The following is a 22,375-nucleotide window of genomic DNA, read 5'->3' as shown; positions in this document are numbered from 1 at the left end:
TCTTTTAGTCCAAGCCATGACGGTGCAGGATTTGTTATTCGCAATAGTTTGGAAAGGATTCTTCTAGCTGATTTTTGTCCACTTTGAGCTAGTTTTCTTCTTGTTACAGAGATAATGATGGCATCCAAGCCCTCTGATACCATGTTAAAATCACCACCCACCTCAAAAACTTAAGCATAGATTTATTTATATATTTTATATTTTCTCGCTTTGTTTAGTAAGCATCAGATGGAAGGTAGGAGGACAGATAACCTTTTAATTCAGAATTGGCCTTCCTAACCATCGACAAACAAGTATGGATTTCCTCAAAGATCGGAAGAGCTTGGGTATTGCAACATCAAGATGGAGTATGCTGATGCCGTCACCGTTAATGCTAGGGCGTTCGGATTACATGCATGTGATGGTCCAGAGAGGCATATCTCCTTCGTACCGATTTATCGTTTGGCTCCCAAACATTTCAATTGGTTTGAAGTCAGTACAGATGGTTCTGCTGCTTTCCTAACTCTAATAATGCAGATGCGGGTATTGTTCTCAGAAACCATGATGCCAACGTGTTACATGCTGGCTCCAGGATCTTACCAGCCCATTCTCCTCTCCTGGCCGAGGCGTGGGCACGTGTTAACAGCCAAAATCATGAGTAAAGTGGGAGCATTAGTTCAGATGATATATATATATATATATATATATATATATATATATATATATATATATATATATATATATATATATATATATATATATATATATATATATATATATATATATATATATATATATATATATATATATATATGAGCATTAGTTCAGATGATATATATATTAGTTCAGTGTGTGTGTGTGTATATATGTGTGTATATATATGTCTGTGTATATATATGTATGTGTGTGTATATATATATATATATATATATATATATGTATACTGCAAACATGGTGCAGTTTGGCCAGCACCATAACTAGTGGTCATGATAACCTCTTCATAATCAAAATAAATAAATGAATAAATAATTTTACCCCATTACCAACAAGAATTCAGAGCAGGAAACAAGAACCCGTGTCACATAATTAAACCAGGAGGAAGATTGCTGTCCATCTCAACTGGTAACAAGCACTGCTGAGAAAGATGGAAAGCTCGATACTTTCCTAAAACTAACTCTGAATCCATGTGCGTCGATCAATATTTGTATGGATAACTGATTAAACACCAGCAAGATCTTCATAGGGTAGATGATGTCTGAGACATGTCATAACTCCACCATCAAGCGGGATCATTGCAACCTATATGCAGTTGCTCCTCCGTTTCTAAAAGCTCAGCCTCATTAGACGAACTAAAGCAAGATCCAACGTTTCCTTTGGAGTGGAGACTCGTGACAACATCAACAAACAGCAGACAGGGGAAGAAAAACTTCAAACCTAAAGCTTTTAATCAAAACAGAAAATGTCGTTGGTGGTCTTCATGTACAATGGCAGATCTTCCTGTATCAAGGTGGATCTTCATGTATCATGCCAGATCTTCATTATCATGGCAGATTGCTTAGTTGACCCATTCATCTTTATCAATGAGAGAAAGACAGATGATGAAGAAATAGCCTGCAAAGCAATATGGCAAGAACAGGTCAGACGCACCGAGGTGGAACTGGAAGAGGACATTCTCATGCACGTAAACACTGAAAAAGCATGCATGCAAGCAATGACCATCACCAACACAATCCACCCAGAGAGAGAGAGAGAGAGAGAGACCTGCATATCATCTATTGTTACATTAATCATCAAGGTAATAATAAGATCCAGCAGCTTTCTGGTCCCTATCTTTCGTAGAATCCAACTTATTTATACGAGGTCTGTAGTTAGTTGGATCTCGCCTAAAAGTAATATCGAGGTGCTGTTTCCATGATAAACAAAACATGCAAGCTCATGGTTAATAAGATCAAAAATATATTAAGAGGTTGCAAAATAAACATGGAACAAGAATGAATATGAATCAATTTTTTCCAGAAAAAGAGAATTATATCCATCACATGTTTATTATAAAATAACTGCAACGTTAAAACAGAATAAACCAAAGATCATAAATTGAACGCATACAGTTGACAGGAAATTGGAATAGAATCAAACTTTGCAGCTTTCTTCAAATAGGAGCTATCCCGGTTTCCCCTTCTTACAAGTAGCAAGTATATTGGATGAAAATTATTCAGGTTTCCCTTAACAAAGTTAATGAACAGAAAGGTATGAAATAGACAAATTGGATTATATTCACAGATAATGTTTCTATAAAAAGTAGATTTGCAATCTCAATATGGAACACATTTTAGAAACACTACTACACAAGAGTAGCACTTCCTAACAATGGCTGAAGAACAGTTGGCAGGACTCTAAATTTCAGGACTGCATCATGTTAAAAGCATGGCAGCTTGGCACTTTAGAAGAACTGGGACACCGGGATACTTGATTCCTGACAAGGCATACCTCGGCACTTCAAAAGATCATCTTTTCATATCAGCGACTGGCATTACTAGGAAAAATACTGCCACATCAGAGATGTGCACCAGCCATTGCTACCCTATACCAGACATTGCTGCATGACATTCTTGTGTACACAGACATGTTACCTCAGCTTTTCAATGGTGTCACGTTGGATCTTCTGAACACCTCAACTAACACGTCTCATGTCCAAGTAACATTGCATGGAAAATAGCCCTGGGTATCCTACCAGAGTTAAAAATATTTGCAATTTAACAGGTAGCCCACCATTTCCACAAAAAATCAATATTGTCTTGTCGGGCATTTCAGCAAGATGCAAATCATCAAAAGCTTTATAGAAAATTTTTAAGTTTGATTATCAGAATGACATCAGCCTGCAGCCTGATGTTTACCAGGTAGCCACCCATTGAACATCAGATGGCAGTCAGATGCAGGTCCATGTGCATTCCCCCACCTAGGCATGATTCTTTGAGCATAATGTTGACCAGGCATGTAATACACCAAAATATTCTAATCTGGATCTTTTAGTGATTCTGTTTTGGTTGGGCACCTTAGCTAAACATGTCTCAGAACTGAATGCAGCTCCCTCTATGTTCTGTCCTATTCTTCTACATCTAAACTCTTCCCTAGAATCCTCTCCAAATCCAGGGGATCTTTGATGATTACACCCAGGTTAAATAAATAAGCTCAAATAACCAAAAGGAAGGTTGTAGCTGATCTGGTCTTCAAAGTTGATTGCAGGCCTCTGTCTAGCAATTAACCAGAAATGGAAAACAAATTTACAGAAGATAGATGTCAAAAAAAGAACCATTTGATAATGAAAATTAGAACTATAAAGTTGACACATATAGTTAGTGAAATTAGGTTTAGGTATCACCAAATTCAAAATAACTATGATAAATAGATGAAAGAACAGAATATATAAGATAAATGAAAAAATCACATAATACATTGAGTAGCACTTACAGATAAGAAGCGGTTCATGCCAGATACTAATGACTGAGGTGCATTGGCAGAACAGTCCACAGAGGGTTGCCCCTCATACACAATAACTTTGTCGGCCAAGTAGGTAGCCATGATAAAATCATGCTCAACAATGAAAGCAGTTTTCTTTGCATGGAGGATAAACCTTTTTATCACCTTTGAGGCGACAATACGCTGCTCTGAATCAAGATAAGCACTTGGTTCATCTATCAGATATATGTCTGCAGGCTGCACAGCTAACCTCAATCAAGACAAAGCAAGAGAATTAAAAATGAAACAATAAATACCATGAAACACATTCTTTAAAAAAAATGCATTCCTAGCATCTAAACAATTTTTTTATGATCCAACAGTATGTATATTATGAAACGACAATCATATAGACAAATTAGACTATAAAAGGAGGTTTATTAACACACCAATCTCTTGTGTTTTTAATTTCAAATCTGGAATTTAGTGTTAATGAAGGATAAACATATTGCATGATGTAACCTGGTGCCAACATAAGTACGCAAAGACATGGAGCAAAATAATGACAATAAATTATCTGTCACTTGAATAAGATAATGATTTGTATGCAGAACATACCATTCTGGGCAGCCATACCCACAATAGTAATTATTGCATTGCATTATGAGAACATCCAAACATCCAAGAGAAGAAGGATTCCACTATGGCTACTCTTCCACATGGTAAGGTACAGAGGTTTCAGTTGGTTAGCTTATAGACAACTATGTAAAGAAATAGGAAGCATCACACTCAAGGTTCACCGCACCGATGTGTACCATCCTGTACTGGGCATAGCATACCATACTGGTACCGAACCGAAACTCGATACAGGAGCGTATCAAGACTCGATACACCGAACCGACCCCATACTGGACATAACTACGTTGTACCAGATGGTACTAGTACGGGTCTGGCACCTAGATAGGGTGCCTTAATCAACCCTTTTGAAAGTTCGATCCCGTTATTAGTAAAGTCAAAGGGAGCAAAGAGTAGTAGTTTGAGAGCTACATTCACTTGCTTGCCCTTCTATCTCATTTGAACCATACTATTTAGTACTGTATTGCTTCCCCTTCCAGTGAATATTAATTTTTTGTGTTTGGAGCATAGAGAAGAGAATGTGACAATGGATCAAGTTAAAAAGGTATGAGCGTGTCTGAAATAAGGAATAACCTCCCAGCATAAGTGCTTTCCATCATTGCTATGATAGACTAGTTTCTAGCATGTCCTTGATAAATGATTCGACTGGCAAATGTTCAGGTCGTGGGACAGTGCACATGCCTCCAGGGCCAGTCAGGGCGGTACGACATATTAATCCGGGATAATGATAGCAAGACACTAGAGCCATTAGATCCCTGCTTACCTGCATTATTCTTACGATACCAATGAAGATGATAATGGAAGTTCCAATAATGGGTTTGGAGGTCAGGGTAGACAAACTAGAGGTGATGGTGGTTATTCTCAGGAGCTCGATCCATTCACTGACGAGACAATTCATGCATGCTATGCAAGATCAAGACCACGGAACCTGAACGAAATTTAGAAATGACAAGGAGATGTTATTCTACAAAAGGAGAGGATCCATGGGTTATGCATGTCATGACATTACAAGATCAAGGTTATAGAGATAGATATATAGAGAAATTGGAGAGTCAATTGTGAGAAGCTAGGGTAGCAGGATTATATGCACAGCTAACACATTAGAAACCAAGTTGATGGCAAAAATTAGATGAGAGGTGAAAGGAGATGAGCTTACCTGAGAGAGTATGTTACATCAAATGGAGGAAGTAGAGATTGGTGACAGATTTACCAATGTTTTGGATAGCTATAGTGCGTAATAAATCTCATCTTACGTCGGAGGCACATCTCCTCTGCATCAAATAGAGCAGACAATATGCTCCACAGGTACAATCCTTATGCAATATTCCACTCATCTTATCTATGGTGATCGGAATATTCATATCACCCCACCTACTGATTGGGGTATAGACAGAAGTCAGAGTAACGCGCTATCTCCTACTACTCCTACGACTACCATATGCACACACAACCACAATATCAGGAGCCACAGCCAGATCACTATCGGACATCATATGACCAGCAGGGATGGGGATTACGAACAAGACCCGGATGTCTACGAGGACCATAGACACTACTAGGAATTAACTTTATATACATTTTCTTTCTACAATATCATACTTTATTTGCCATTTTTAATTATAAATGTCCTTAGTTTATGGATCCATGCTAACTCAATCGATTGCTATAAATACTCCAATATCACAAATCCACTGAAAATGCAACTAAACACTAAAAAGCAAGAAAAAAACACCCTAATAGCATAGCACGCCTTAGAAATAAAAAGAGGGGCTTTTGGAATCCCGGTACGGTACAAGGACAGCCCGCTATGCTACCTGTCCAACCAAAACCAGTACCAGCTTTTAAAACCTTGATTTCAACAGCCACGGCCATGTCCGAAAATGCAAGACTTACAATACAATATTTGATCTATATGCAATAATGATCAAAGGGATTTTTATGAAGGTTTATAATACAATATTTGCATTATGCACATTAATTTTTCCAAGCAACTAGGAACATAGGAGAGTGAATTACATCCATATGTATGTTTTCAGAATATTGTAATGTTAGTGACTGTTTTAGGTAAGTTTTAATTGGAGAAAGACAATATATTTGGAATTCAAATCTAGATTAGCAGATCTATAGTAATAGAAGGATCTCTGCCTTTCTTTGTAATCTAAATGGCTTTTTTGGAGCATAAGCAAATGCTTGGGTAACTGCACCAGATGCCCTAGTTGAGATGGCACTAAATAAAATAATTTATGTCCAAGTGAGGGCAGAAATTCCTAAGCTATTTGAAAGTAAATTAAGGTCCTGTAAGGAACACAATATAATATGGTTAAAAAGGTTTACTTGCAAAACAATACCCATATGAAAAAAAGGAATGGTCCTTCGATGGGAATAATTAATCCATCGTGATTTCACAAACTAATTTATTTTCTTTTAAAAAATATATTTCTTATTTACATAACAAGAAAATATTCTATAAGGTCATTATCATTTTATACGGTACTTGCTATATTTTATTATCCTTTCCAAATAAAATAAAATATCTAATATCTAATGCAGGAAACAAATTTATAGAAAACCTATTACCAGCGTTGTACAAATAAAAGAAAGAAAAATATTAATAGAAGTGCATAAGTTGCTAAAATAATCATACAAACCTTCCCAAGACATAGACACAATGCCACCCTTTGCAGCTCTCCACCAGAAAGATTTACAACTTCTTGGTCCATTAAGTGATCAATTTGCAGAGGTTTCATGACATCAGTTGTGAACTGAGGATGCATGTATGAATCCCGAATTTTTTGATGCAGCAAGTGTCTTACAGTAGATTGAAATTTTGGACTGATCTTTTGAGGCTTATATGAAACATTGAATTCAGGTATTTCAACATCAGTACCTTCCACCGCATCAGGCCTTAATAATCCAGCCTGTAGAAGTTGCAACAAAGTCAAAAAGGGAAGCCAGCAAAGCAAGGTAAATAATCAGCTATGATACAATATCAGGATAATTTTTTTAAGGTACGCCTTACTGGCCTGAACCGGACAGTACAGAGTGTACTGTACCGTACCGGTTTGATACCGGTATCCAATACGGATGGCGTACCAACACTCGATGCGTCAAAAAAAATCTCATACTGTACATGGCAACAGCACGGGGTTGATACCGAAATGACGAACCTTACTTTTTCTTTTACCGACACTGTGCTACTGTGGCACCGGTATGGGGTCCAGTACCGAGACAATGAACCTTGCTTCTTCTTTTTTTTTTGAAGAAACTTTTATTATATCGTCCCCCTAGGAGCCTATCCATTACAAAAGAAGATGAGCAACCAATAGTATACACCAAGACCTGTATATGAAGAGGAAGAGAAAAAGGTATTGTCTAGAGTGATGATGCAACAAGATGGTACAGAAGGATTATGCCAATATGTTGGAAGTGACAACTATGCACAGTAAATATTTTTTGCATGCAAGCATTTGGGCACTTAACCAAATCATTTAACTGTGTCACTAGTTATCCAAATTTAATCATCAGTCTCACATGATTAAATAACTAAAATATCAATTTCACATTTGATTGCATGTGACCAATTTTAAAGCATGTGCAAACTCCTCATAACATTTACTACTATATAAAGAGAACTCCTGGGAATGCGAACCCAGACACCATAAGTGACATTTCCATCTAGGGGACCCACACTGTAAATACGCACAGCTACTGCACCTCTCTCTCTCTGCGCACAGCACATGCAAAATACTAGTATGTTCAAATTATAATCCTGCCCCATTTAATTTAGCTTGAATTTGATTAACCCAGCATGTCGCAATCCATTGTAATCAGAAAATCCGCATCCTATCTAACCTCTCTCTCACCATCCAATTTGATGTCAAGTGCAGCACCAAACAACTCTCATGTGTGCAATTTCAACAGTCCATCCAAGCCTGCTCTCATGTGATGTCATAACCAGAAAACAGCCACTTCAAATCACAGATCTTGCTTCACAAGTGAGGTCATAAAACTCAATTGGGCTAAAACATCTGGTTCAGGTGCAATTTGCAGTATGTAACAGAACATCTAGTAAATGACAGCTATAATCTGCACAACTTCATCAGATGTCATGGAGAAGTGCGAAGTGAGGTGTTTAACATAAATCAAGCATATTTATTTCTAATCCTCTTAAAGTTTCCCTTTCACCTGCAATAGCATTTCCGTTCAGTTCTCAAATACACTCATCCAACCTCAGGTTTTCACTAATTACCAACATAATTAAGCTAACTTGCATTATCAGGTCAAAATGAGTTGAAGATTACAACAATGGACATGCAGGTCAGAAGATAAGACAATGTAGTATACCAGCATCCGAATAAATGTTGTCTTCCCTGTTCCATTTTCACCCAGCATGACAATGATCTGAGAATCAGTAAATTCACCTTCGATCACAGATAACTTGAAATTACCCTGGGTTTTATTCATGGTAGGGTATTTGTACCGTTGGTATGCCTGGATCTCCTCAGCACTCTCTTGAGGAGTCTCAGCAACCTGGAAAGGGCAAGAATATCAAACTATAATACTGGAGTATCATTGTATTGCAAAAAATGATTACAATATGAAATTGTTACCTTAAATGTGAGTGATTCATCCCGAAAACGGAGATTTTCTGTTGGAACAAAACCAGCCAAGAAAATGTTAATTCCTTCTCGGACAGAGAAAGGTAGAGTAACAACTCCATAAGCTCCCGGCTTCCCGTACAAGCAACAAATGAAATCTGATAAGTAATCTAGGACACTGAGGTCATGCTCCACAACAATCACATAGCTGAGAAAGGAAAACTAAGTGAGTTATAGAATCTTAATTCAAATGGAACCATTTAAACAACAAAGTTATTGTAAAATGGAAATTGCCTGTACCTGCTAGGTCCGAGCAAGGACCGAATAACTTGTGCAGCTTTAAGCCTCTGTTTTACATCAAGATAACTTGATGGCTCATCAAACATATAAATTTCTGCATTTTGTATAGCAACCACAGCAATTGCAAATCGCTGCAACTCTCCACCGGATAAATCACCCACATTACGATCAATAACCAGATTCAACTCGAGATCAATGCACAGTTCAGCCTTCATATCTCTCTCATCTTTCTGGTCAAGCACCTGGCCGACATTCCCTTGAACAGCTTTGGGTATGTGATCAACATACTGGGGCTTAATAATTGCCTGTTATATGCTAGAAAGTAATTAGTGAAAAGAGAAAGCTGCAAGGAAAATAGTTCTATCAATGAAAATAGAAGAAACCAGAATCAATCATGATAGTTCAAGCGGTATTAGTTATACCGGCAGCTAGATCTGCAGACTGAAATACTGAAATAATGGCAGGCTAGTAGGCGTACATGGTTAAAGTGCTTGCAGTAGCAAAGCTACTTACACAACTTTTAGTGTAAGCAGTTATTAGAGTAAGCATTCTAAATAGCATAGGTAATTAAAACCCAAAGCTAGCCATATCTCCACTTGTACCTAACAGCTGACAATTTCATGTTACAATGACTAAAACATTCAATCTAAGGCAGGCCTTAGCTTCATAACACAGAGACCCATCAATCACTTAAAGCAGCTGGCTCCACTTGATGTTCCAAATCATTATATATCACCTATACCAGCATTCTCTTCAAGCTATTCATAATATGGATATTTAAACTTATAACTTCATCCCAAAAATCTAGACAATAAGCCATCGGCATTATAACCATCTTCTTTTGATATCCATGATGTGCCACAATATCCCAACAGAATTCCCCAAAATAAAATCAAAGTTCCAAAGCATATACCAAGAAGCATGTGCTCTTTTACTATAAAATGACAACCACTGCGCCACTCAAAAGACATCAGCTGCAGTTAGTTAAATTTCCACCAATCAACATTCAAATATTTATTGTAATGTCCAGAAAGGTTCGCACTGCACCAGGTATAAACCTAAACATCCCAAAGGTATAAGATACTATAGACTAAGGATGCAATAGATCAGTTTATAATTGCAAATGATATAAACTTAAGCTTACAACACAATAAAATTACTTAAACATAATATAAAGGAGAGGCAATATGATTTTTTAAAAAATTAAGTTTTGTATCTAAATGTTAAAATTAATGCTTTGCCATAAAGTTAATCTCTAAATACAATGTGACGGAGCTACGTAAGAAAGCATTACAGCCTCATTCAGAATGTGCAGGAAATCAAGACTCAATTGAAATGGAAAGAATATATCTGCTGGTCCAATTAAAGTTACACTGGGAAAGGCTTAGTCATCTGATAATTTACATGATTGATATCACAAATGGCACTGTAGCTCAAAGAGCAAGCATGCATATCTAACCAAATGGTTTATGATTAATATAAACCTAAAATTAAACAGTGACAATAGTAAATGTAGTATTTATAACATGCAATATGGAAAACCTTACAGGGCAAATTGGTTCGGACCCAGAGTTCATAACAATCAACTAAGTTTGAGAATGCATGCACCTTCAGATTGTCCTCCAGAATGCGTGTAAAGTAATTCTGGAGCTCGGATCCCCGAAAATATGTCAAAATTTCCTGCCAGTCAGGAGGATTCTGGAAAGAAAGGAGAAATAAAGTTAAGTGCACAAATAACTCCAGAAACATATATAGGTAAATAAGTCAAATGGGCATTACATTATATCGACCCAGGTTGGGTTTCAACTTCCCAGCCAACACCTTAAGGGCAGTTGACTTCCCAATGCCATTTGTTCCAACCAGGCCCAACACCCGCCCAGGTCTTGGAACGGGTAACCTGCAGTTAGACTATTTTTTATCAGTGTCTTTCATGGAATCTTAAAAATTATAAAAAAAGGATAAAACATCACATGTTCTACTAACCTATGCAACTTGAAGGTATTTGGTCCATAGCGATGGGTTGTATCTTTAACTAAATCCTTTGGTAAGTTGATAATCTGAATTGCCTCAAAAGGACATTTCTGCATCACAATTCACAAGGCAATATAACAACAAAGTTGAGTAGACATACGAACCGAAAAGTCCACAGATGTAGAGCAGAGAACACATTATAGACCTTGACACAGATACCACATCCGATGCATAACTCCTCAGAAATGAAAGCAATTTTCGATGCAGGAGTGACTTCTATACAAAGTTTTCCTGCCAGATTAGAAGCAACATCAGTCTTACAGAGCAGCAAAAAAATAAAAAAAAAGGGAGCATACTAATGGTTCTACTATCCAATAGTAATAACAATGATAATAATAACAATAACAACAACAACTACCCTTCTTTCAAATTGGAGAAAAAATGATGATACATAACGCATCTAGCATCAAAAATAGAGAGATAGCCCCTCCTGCTAGAGAGAGAGATCTACCATCAAAAACACACCACAACCTGCAAAGGTCCATATCATTAAACTAAGCAAAAAATACACTGTATGACGCTTAAACTATCAAAATTTGTCAAAAATCACTATTTTGCAAGGTTAAACCTAATGATGGCTTCTGCACTAGAGTTTCTAGCACAGTTCACTAGTCAAAGTTCAGCGTACATCATAGAATGTTTAGAGATTTTTGAGCAAAACAAGACAACAACAACCTCACTTTTTCCCTTCTTTTCCTTAGTTAACCTCATAATTTAGAAAATCAATATTTGCATGCTCTAGTACAACATTGTAATCGTATTCACATTACTTTACTACTAACTAAGGTTCACCATCTCGGTACCGGATCCCGTACCAGTGCCATGTTGGTATAATATTAGTACGCCCGATGTGGGAGTCAGTTCTATGTACCAAGTCCTATCATCGAGTCTTAATTCAGTACCAATACGATTACTAGCACAATACGCTCGGTATGGGGAGGTACGCATTAGTACCGCAAATCTTGATGCCAACTTCACATGGCATTTTTAAGGCAAGTTACTATAAAGATGGGCATAGTGAAAAATTGCCTCATAGAATTTGCTGGTCAAATAAGCTCCACTCTAAGAAGTAGAACCTTGAGTCATGCAATCCTATTAACCAAGGTTTGCAATTTCGATACCGGATACCACATCAGTATGTTGTCAGTTTAATATGGTACAGTTTGGTACACACCCCATATCGAGACAACTCCCAACCTTCTTGTAAATTGCTTAAATCTCATGACTTCCCCATCAGCTCTCTTGTTCCCCATATAAGTCCTTTTCCATCTACTTGGCTTCCTGCCATCGCTTCTTCCCCCAACCCCTCCACACACAAAAAAAAAAAAAAAAAAAATCCAAAACCCAGTGCTATACCCCACCCAAGGCTATCATCTTGGACAATATACTGCTTTGTATCAATATCAGGCACTCAATAATATGGTCTAACTAATATGTCAACCTTATTATTTTGGATGATGCATGTAGAGAAATCTCAATATAATATCAGGTGATTTTTGCAACCTATCCATTACAATCTTAAGTTAACTTTTTTAGTACTAAATATTCAGACTAATGCCTTCAAATAGTAACTAACTTTGAGATTGGCCAATATTGCAAATCTCAGGTCGTATGGTACCTACCAAAATCCCAAAGATCTCATTATCTTTCCATGTTTACCAGCTATTATTATCAGATGAGAAAAAGCAAAATCCTCAATTTTGGTCCAGAGAGAGAAACTCTGGTTCTAGAGAGAGAAGCCAACGGCTACTGTCCCTAGTTGTTCTGCAGCCTAACGGCTAGTCTTCACGGCTATTTGCTTCTCCGGCGAGGTCACCGGCGGCCCTCGGCGAGGTTCTCCTCCGTGGGGGGCACGGGAGTCTACCGGGGGCTGAGGTGGGGCCGTCGTTTTTTCCCTGATAACTGCTCCTTCCTTTAACTCTCTGTGTGCAGGTCCGGGGACAAGCTTCGCCGGAGCTACGCCGATGGATCAACAGGCGGGCCCTTCGGGGACAAAGACAAATGCGGCAGTGGTGGCGGGCAAAGGTATGGGCAAAGGTCCGGGGACAAGCTTCGCCGGAGCTACGCCGATGGATCAACAGGCGGGCCCTTCGGGGACAAGGACATATGCGGCAGTGGTGGCGGGCAAAGGTATGGGCAAAGGTAAGGGTAAAAATCTTGCGGGACGGGGGGAGACATCCAGGGCTCCGGCGAGGCTGGGGCCATGGGTGACTCACTGGCCCTCGGAAGCGGATGTGGCTCGGTTGAGTCGCCGCTTTCCGACGGTTTTCGAGCCGTCGGAGGCGCCCATCGAGGCCGCTCGCAGGGAGTGGGACGGCCTCTCGGTGGTGGTCCGCAGCCTCGGCCGTCGGGTGCCGGCCGAGTGGGTGGCCAAGGATGTGGCCACCCGAGGAAGATTGGCAGGGAAGGTGGAGGCCGTGCTGCTAGCCGACGACCACCTAGCCCTGAGATTTGGGTCGACGGCCGACCGAGACCGAGCGCTCAACGGCGGCCCATGGGTGGTGGCGGGGCAACTCCTCGCCATGGAGCCGTGGATGCCGGAGTTTGTGCCGGGGGAGGTAGCCGTGAAAACGGCCGCTGTATGGCTCCGGCTACCCCGGCTCCCGCCGGAATATTGGTCGGCCGCGACCATACTGAAAATAGCTACCCAAGCGGGGCGGACCGCTCGCCGTTGACGGGGTGACCGAACAACGGCGAGCCATGGGCTTCGCTAGGGTGAAGGTGGCGATCGATGCCACCGAGCCCCTCCTCCCGGGGGTCCTAATTCGGGGAAAGACGAGGGTGCGGTGGCAGCCCTTCGTCTTCGAGAATATTGGCGACTACTGTACCGGTTGTGGCAGGGTTGGCCACTCGGTGAAGGCGTGCTGTCATTCGGCGCCGGAGCAGTCGGAGGAGGTGGGAGTGGATTTGGGGGCTTCTCAAATAGGGCCGGAGATGGGAACCGGGGAGGTCGACCAAGGGCTGATCTTTGGGCCATGGTTAGTGGCAAACCGACCCCGGCTCCCACGAGGGCCGCCGCCGTCGCCGCTGCCGCGACCGGGGAAGACGGCCGAGCCGAAGGCCAAGGCGCCCTCGCCTCGGCCGCTGTCTCCGGAAGACCGGGCTAGCTCACCGGTCATACCCCCTCTGGACCGCGACGGTTGGCAGAAACCAACCAAGATCGCCCGTCGCCACTCGCCGCTGAAAACGCCGATGGAGGGGGAGGGCGACGGAGCACCGGAATCCCACCGCGGTAGCAACCGAGTCGACTCGGCGTTTCAACCCAGAGTCGGCCGGGTTGACCCGTATGGTGGGCCTAGTAAGCCTGGGCCGGACGTGCATTGGGCTGGCCCGGTCGCAATACCCGGCCCACAGACCGACGCGGGTGGGACCACGGGCCCGTCGGGCAAGCGGCCCAGGGATGATGGGCCGCGAGTCGACAAGGGCCCATTGGGGTCCTTTGGCATGGGTAAGGCGCGCGCACGTGCGTTGCGCGTGATGCGCACGGCACGTGCGCGCGCGCGTGTCATTCGGGTGCCCTTGGCGCCCACGGGAGCGCGTGATTCAAATGGGTCGGACGCTCCCAGGGGGTCCCGCGCGCCCAAGGGCTCCGTCGCGCGCGGGCCTGGCGGGCCGCGCGCGCCTGGTGGGCCAGGCCTGCCTGGCGAGCCGCCCATGCTGGCTGGGCCCCGCGGGCAGTTGGCTCCGAGTGAGACTGTTCGTGAGCTGGCTGACCCCGGGGCTGCTCTCTCGGGGCTTGGTCCTTTCCAGTTTGGCCTTATAGGCGAGGGTATGGGCCCGGCGAGCAGCCATGATGTGATGGAACCGGAGACTGTAGGACGAGAGAGGCTCGGGTCACCAGGAGCACTGAGTGTGCCTGGCCTGATGGACACCATCGAGGATCCAGCACGGGGAGCATCTACAGTATTCTGGTTTGGTTCCCCACCTCAGGTGGGGGAGAGACCCCGGCCAGAGACCTCTCTGGCAGGCACTGGAGTCATAGTATACCCCCCGCAGGAGTCTAGCCCGGACGAGTGTGACCTAGGCGGTGGGGCCCATGGGGCAGGGGGTCGGGCTTTAGTTAGCCACCTTGAGGCTGAGCAGCTGGCTCAGGCTGCCCGGGAGGGGGTGCCCCGGGGGGATAGTAGGGAGACCAGTGATGACCGGGTTGCGGTCGCAGGGACCACCAGTACACTGGCGGTGGATCATCCGACGGTGGTACAGAGGGTCCGAGCGGCTGTTATGCGGGCTGTCTCCGGAGTGAGTGAGGATGACGGTCAGCTAGGGGGGATGCACCCCGAGGTAGTGCTGGACCCGATGGCCCAGGGGGTGGATGAGCCTGTGGCCGACTTCTCAGACTTTCTCCATGAGGATCCTAGCTTGGAATTGCAGAGGGGCAGGTAAGCCGTCCTTTAGGACGTCGTTCAGGAGGTTAGTGCAGGTGCATAGCCCAGAGATCTGTTTCCTCTATGAGATGCGATTGTCTGGTAACGGACTTCGTTGTGTACAGCGTCGTCTGGAGGCTGACTGGGAGTCCTATGCGATAGACTCCCAAGGGCTTTCAGGGGGTATTTTGGTATTATGGAAGCGGGGGGTGGCGTCTGTAGATGTCTTCCACAACTGCCCCCAACAGGTTATCATGATCATTACCGAGCCTGATGCGGCTCCATGGGTTTTGTGTGGGGTGTATGCGAGCACTGATTATAGGAATAGGAGAGTTCTCTGGGACGAGATTACTAATCTGGTTGTCCAGGGGTTTCCGACCATGGTGATAGGTGACTTCAACTGTATCTTAAGTGCGAGTGAGAAGAGAGGAGGACGACCCTTTACCGATATAGTAGACCGAAGAGAGTTCCGGGATTTTGTATCTCAGAATGGCTTAGTGGATCTGGGTTTCTCGGGACCGCGATTCACGTGGTGTAACAACCAGTCTGGTATGACTAGGGTTTGGGAGCGGATAGATAGGGCTATTGCGAGCCTTGATTGGATCATCCGATTTTCCACCTACCAGGTCAGACACTTATCCCGTATTGCCTCTGACCATTGTCCACTGTTGTTATCAACAGTTTCGGACACTGGCCATCATAGCCCTTTCCGTTTTGAGAAGGTGTGGTTGTCCTACCCTCAATCCTGGGATACCGTTCGGGAGGCATGGTCCTTGCCGGTACACGGCAATGCCATGCAGAGGGTATCACGAAAATTGGAACTAACTAAGAGGCGGCTCCGTCGTTGGAACCGCGAGGTTGTGGGAGATATTTTTAGAAAGATGGAAGTGGTAGAGGCTGCCATTAGCAATCTTCAAAGCAGGGAAGATCAGGAAGGTGAGCTCCCGGAGGCGGATATGATAAGCCTACGGGGGCTACTTGCCGATCATCACTCGTTGCTACGGCAGCATGAGGTCTTCTGGAGACAGAAGTCCAGGGTCCAGTGGATTAGAGAGGGAGATCGGAATACCAGCTTCTTCCACCGGACGACGGTCATCAGGAGGCAGAGGAGCATGATTCGCTCCCTGCGAGATGGGACTGGTCGTCAGGTGGAGAGGGAGGCAGAGGTTAGTCAGGTACTGCTAGATTTCTTTCGGTCCAGATGGACGGAGGATAGAGATCCCGGGGATGTCGGCCAGCTCCCGAGGGCTGATACGCAAATCGGAATGTCGGAGAATGCACTCCTGGTTCGACATGTGACAGGGGAGGAAGTGCAGGAGGCGGTCTGGGCCCTTGCAGGGGACAAGGCCCCAGGGCCGGACGGCTTTCCACCTTTCTTCTTTAGGAGATATTGGGGTGTCATTCGGGTTGCAGTGGTGGAGGCAGTACGGTATTTCTTCAGTCAGGCAGTGATGCCTGATGATTGGAGAGCTACCTATGTCGCGCTGATACCTAAACGCCAGGATGCGAGGGAGCCCAGCCATTTCAGGCCCATCAGCTTGTGCACAACCCTTTATAAGGTGGTGGCAAGGATAATGGTGGGTAGGATGAAGCATCTGCTGCCAGGCCTCATCTGCCAGGAGCAAGGTGCTTTTGTGGGGGGTAGGAATATCTCTGATAACATCATGTTGGCCCAAGAAATGATGTGGGATCTGCGACGGGCCTCTAAGCGAAGAAGCATGATGGCTGTCAAGCTGAACATGGAACGGGCTTATGATAGGATTCGGTGGAGCTTCTTACGACGCGCTTTGGAGTGCTTCGGGTTTCATGAGACCTGGATTGAGTGGGTGTTGGGGTGTGTCTAGGGGTCGAGATTCTCCATCTTGATCAACGGTACGCCCTCCCCTTTCTTTAGATCTACTATGGGGCTTAGACAGGGATGTCCGTTATCCCCATATTTGTTTATCATCTGTTCAGATGTCCTGTCTCGGGCTCTGCGGGGTGCTTGTGCTAACCGGGAGCTGGAGGCGTTTGTTCCCGCCCCAGGGTCTCGGTCTATATCGCATCTACTATTCGCAGACGATTGCCTACTCCTGGCCAGGGCGCAGGTAAAGGATGCACGAGTACTCAGGAGAGTATTAGCGGAGTACTGTGCTATGTCGGGTCAGAAGGTAAACCTTCAGAAGTCAACAATCTCCTTCAGCCCTAGCACTGAGCATAGGGTCAGACAGGAGATTCGGGGGTTACTTGGGATGCCGGCTCAGGACGGGACCTGGAGTTACCTGGGAGTACCCATCACGGGTCAGAGGTTATGGGTGGCGGAGTGTTCTGGTCTGGTGCAGAGGATTCAGAGCAGACTGGAGGGTTGGAGGGCATCTTCACTTTCCATGATGGGTAGATTGACGCTGATTAGGTCAGTGCTAGCTTCCATGCCTATCCACTTCTTGGCCAACACAGTAGTTCCGAAAACAGTGCTAATGAGGATTGAGCGGCTACTTCGGAGCTTCCTATGGGGGTCGTATGGAGGGGGTCACGGGATGCATCTAGTGGCATGGGAGAGTGTCTGCCTACCAGTGAGTGAGGGTGGCCTCGGGGTCTCGTCTCTGGTGGAGTGACGTGAGGCGCTGATTGCCCGACATGCAGCTCGATTCACGCTGGAGCCACAGGGTTTCTGGAGTCAGACCATGGCTACCAGATATGGCCGTACTGGCACTGCAGGGGCGATTCGCAGTGGGCGTCGCTGTTCATTCATGTGGCGAGAGATTGCCAGATATCTTCCCATGGTCGAGGAGAACACTAGATGGTTGATAGAAAATGGGCAGAGTATTGATGTGGTTGGTGATCCATGGGTGGGTGCCCTACCCTTGAGACGCTGGCCGACTATGGTTGACATTGAGGCAGTGGAGGGACTGCGGGTCTGTGACCTCCTTGTGCCGGGCGGGACTGCCTGGGATGAGGATAGGATGGGTCACATGTTTGGGGCACACTTGGCTGAGAGGGTTAGATCCCTTCCGATCCCGGGGCATGTGGGTCCGGATACCCGGGTGTGGAGCACGTCGTGTAGGACCGGAGTGAGGGTGGGGGACCTCTCCCGTGTGCTCCGGCCAGAGCATGAGCCAGGGCCGGATTGTGCATGGATCTGGCGCCTAGGCCTCCATCTGAGGGTCGCACTGTTCTTATGGAAGGTCGTTTGGGTTCGACTTCCGACAAGAGCAGTATTGAGCGAACGGAGTTTGAGGTTGCCCCCAGAGTGCGGGGCATGCGGAGCTGATGAGTCGGTGGACCATGCACTGTTTCAGTGCATATGGGCGAGGGCGGCGTGGTGTGTGGCGGGGCTGCCATGGGATGGTTGGACCCGTGGGGACCAGTTCCTACGAACTATCCGCTGGTGGTCGGGTAACCCATTGACTCGCCAAGAGGCGATTAGAGCGACCTGCACAGCATACCAGATATGGCTGGCCAGGAATGCTCGAACCTTTGGTGAGCAGAGCAAGTCGCCTAGGCTCGTGGCGGAGAGCGCCCGGGCGCAGGCGGCAGAGTTTAGTCATGCTTTATCCTTAGATGGACTTTTGATAGCTCGGGATATCTGGGGTTCCCCTTCTGCCTCGGCAGCTCCTCACACGGTGTTTTTCACCTGGGAGCCCCCACCCCCAAGCTTCCTCAAAGTCAATTTTGATGGGTCCGTGCTGGATGGTGGCACGAGAGGTGGAGCGGGTTTTGTTATTCGGGACCCGACCTCCAGGGTAGTGGCGGCAGGAGGCTGTCAGGTATTTGACTGTACGGTCCCTGGAGCGGAGCTAAGAGCTGCCTGGGCGGGTCTTCGACACGCTCAGCATGTGCTCTCAGCTAGATCAGTCATCTTGGAGGGTGACTCGGCTACGGTCATTAGTTGAATCCAGGGGGGTCTGAGAGCCGGTGCTGCCGACCATCCCTTGCTCCGCGATATTGGGTTGATGATGAGGGACGGAGGGGTGGTCCAGGCGAAGCATGTGTTTAGAGAAGCCAACGGGGCTGCGGATTGGGTGGCCACGTATGTGGCTAACCATGCCAGTAGCATCTTATGGGCTGGGGACGGGGAGCTACCTCGGGAGCTCCGGGATGTTTTGTTTTCCGATTTTATTGGGTGTATCCGTACACGTGTTGTATAGATCGCCCGGTTTAGCAAAAAAAAAAAAAAAAAAAGCAAAATCCCGATATCTCAATATCAACCTATATTACATGAACTGGATTCGCACGTCGCATGTGGGTACACATCTAAGCATCGGACCCTTTCGATATAAAAAATTCTTCTTATAAAACTATGTCCTAATGTTATACCAACATCAGTATTTAAGTGCCAAGTAAGCGTATTTTTGGTTATACCAAAGGGTCCAAATAACATAAGTATCAACTTCCACTAAGATTTCTGATGTTTCCAATATTGAAACCTTGCCTTCAGTTCCCCTTCTCACCAACCACATCCTACACTAACTATAAATCCACCCAACTCTGCTTCCATGATGTCCCCGTCCTCCTTTTTGTCTCGATTTCCTTAGCTCGCCACCCTCCCCCTCTTCCAATTCCTATGTGCAAATTAATATAGACTCAATCTCAAAACAAACCAAATTAGGATTCCGTATGGAAGCTGCAGTTAGTATCGAGTTCATATCTGCATTCAAAATCCATCATTTCTTAATGGATTTTGGGTTGGAACTTCCAGAAACCTGACTCATTTATTCTACTTTTGCCATATTCATAAAGGTATACTCATGCATTTTTCTCTTGTTTGTTGCCTGTATTCTATCCTTTGCTCGATAACTTTTACTCCTCCAATGGGTAAAAGAAGCAATATTTTGAAACTCACATGTGAACATTTCTTTAAGTGTCTGTGCTCTAGAGAGCTACACAATCATGCAGCTTAACAGAACAACCGTGATTTTTTTTTAACTAATGGTACATAGGAAACCTGTGTACCTTTAGAATACCTCATCAGCTATGAATTTCCATTTTGCATATTTTGTGCTGGTGTCTCCACTTCAAGTGAAAATTTTCATTCAAAGCTTAAAACCTGTAGTCAGAAAAGGTATTTCCTCCACTATTCACACCATTACCTTTGGCAATGTTCAGCAATAATGAAAACTAAGGAAAGAAATTTAAAAAGAAGATTCAATTATGGGCACATTACGCATACTCATGGGTAAACTTGGTGCAATAATTAATCAACCTTATTTTCATTAGCATTTCTTTCTTTTACCAGCATCCAAACAAACCCAATTATCTGTAATGCAAAGTCTGGATCTACCTACATAGAGAACTTAAATAATTTACTCTAGTGAGGAGCTGTGGAAGCCCAAGACAGAGTCAGCAGAGAACTAGAATTCTATCTGCTCCCAATTACACATAATTTTTCAAAATATCACCCTTCAGCCAATACAATATTCTTAAACCCGAAATTATGTCATGAAAAGTGATAGATGCTTCTTAAACCCAATTATATCACCCTTCCAAACACTCATCGGTATTATGACCCAAAATTCAGAAGTACAAAGGTCATGAAGGGTGTTTAAGAAAACAATTTACCATCGAAACCCTTCAACAGAAACAGCACACTGTCTCCAATTCTTCCACCAGCACCCATAAAAGAATAATTTTTCGCAGCTCAATAAACCAGTATGATCTTTATCAAACAAAGAATAAAATTATAGATTCATTGAGATTGACGCAAAGCCACTTGGGCAGATACCAGGAAACGAGATAACCGGCCTCAAAAGCTCAAATTCCTTCAGCTAACTTTAATATTGCCAATTCAAGAAATTATAATTACTAAAGAAAAAAGAGAATTGATTACCCACGATAATTCCAGCAATAAGAAAAAACAAATAAAACCTCCCTAGAATCAAAGGCAGCTAGATATCAACGGTCCCGAACAATATTTCACGAGAAAAATCCCAAATTTGAGATCAAGAACGCTTTCTTTTCACGAAATAAGAATTCATTAAACCTGTTTTCACGACAGGGCAGCTCTTCTTGCACTCCTGGCGGCACTTCTTGGGCTTGCAGCGATCTGAGCTGACGATGGCGATACGAGTCAATCGATCCGCCATCGCTCACCGTAGATGAGCAGATCGCCCTCGCGCCGATCCAAAACGAAACCCTGTTCACAGAAGAAGCAGAAAGGAAACTCCGGCGTCAAGGAAATCCACGACGAACGACCCCTAGGTTGGGAGATAAAAAGAAAGGAATGAGAGAGACGCGCGGATACCCTCGATGCTGGTGCTTGCCGATACAGAAACCCTAGAACTCTTCCAATCAAAAAAAACCATAAAAGCGGGGTTTCGGACAGGAGTCGGAGAATGTCGGCATGCCACGTGGCGAAACTCGGCTGGCCTCACAAGCTACGGGACCTGCCCATCAACTCCATGTTATTGGGCCACATATATTGGAAATAGGTACAGATGCACAGCTTTCAAAGCCATAAAAATCATGTGCACCAATCTGGGATTTGTTTTTTTCCCTTTTTTGAGGGGAACGTGGGAAAAGCTATTCACCCTGCAATCTCGATATATTTGGAAAAATACAATCTACTTACAGTATAGTATTGGGTATCTGGTAAATTGTTGAAGTTGGAAGAATGACATTATGGTTTATGTTTCTCTTCTATCTTGATTATTCATGTCTATAATTTTAGAGCATACCATCCATGAATCTAACCTATTGTTGGAATTTATTCGATTGGGCACGTTCGGATCTGGTCCACACTAATACGCATTGGGATTTGTCTTACTTGTTTTACTTTGATCTGGATTCTGATTCAAGATAAACCTCCGATACGGCGATGAGGTATATTTTATAGTGGTTGAAATAAAGTTAAACTCTACATAGCCATAGTAGGGATATTGTCTTTGATGGATGAGTCATGTTACAAAAGGAAACCTACAAACTTGGTCACAACTCATCTAAGAGTGCTTGTAAAGTCCTCCCCACCGGAATACGCGGAGTGGGGATTAAAAAATCAAGATATTACTCATGGGGCACAGGAGCATATCCCGATCT

The 22,375-nt window shown here is 44.1% G+C and overlaps 1 protein-coding gene across 5 annotated transcripts; it reads right to left on the bottom strand.

Moving 5' to 3' along the window:
- Window positions 1-960: 960 nt before the first annotated feature.
- LOC103718320 (ABC transporter E family member 2-like) lies at window positions 961-21,673 on the bottom strand. 5 transcript variants are annotated; one of them, XR_016398073.1, is made up of 13 exons: window positions 21,585-21,673; window positions 21,324-21,476; window positions 11,146-11,231; window positions 10,953-11,050; window positions 10,749-10,866; window positions 10,578-10,667; window positions 8,970-9,274; window positions 8,682-8,877; window positions 8,416-8,601; window positions 6,720-6,989; window positions 3,448-3,701; window positions 1,741-1,882; window positions 961-1,590 (listed from the first exon to the last, which is right to left on the bottom strand). XR_016398073.1 is itself a non-coding variant. In XM_089926675.1 (13 exons), exons 2-12 carry the CDS (start codon window positions 21,424-21,426, stop codon window positions 1,763-1,765), a joined length of 1,818 nt encoding a protein of 605 aa, XP_089782801.1. In that variant the 5' UTR covers window positions 21,427-21,476; window positions 21,585-21,673; the 3' UTR covers window positions 961-1,590; window positions 1,741-1,762. The 5 variants fall into 5 exon arrangements, 3 of the variants coding, with proteins under 3 accessions (XP_089782801.1, XP_089782803.1, XP_089782802.1); XM_089926675.1 differs by having other exon boundaries at window positions 3,448-3,693; XM_089926677.1 differs by having other exon boundaries at window positions 3,448-3,693; window positions 21,575-21,609.
- Between the last annotated feature and the right edge of the window lie 702 nt (window positions 21,674-22,375).

This window comes from Phoenix dactylifera, chromosome 12, assembly GCF_051530095.1.
Source record: "Phoenix dactylifera cultivar Ajwa chromosome 12, Ajwa_hap1_PhDact_Kaust_v1.1, whole genome shotgun sequence".
Lineage (NCBI taxonomy): Eukaryota > Viridiplantae > Streptophyta > Magnoliopsida > Arecales > Arecaceae > Phoenix > Phoenix dactylifera.
This window is presented reverse-complemented; position numbering and strand designations above follow the sequence as displayed.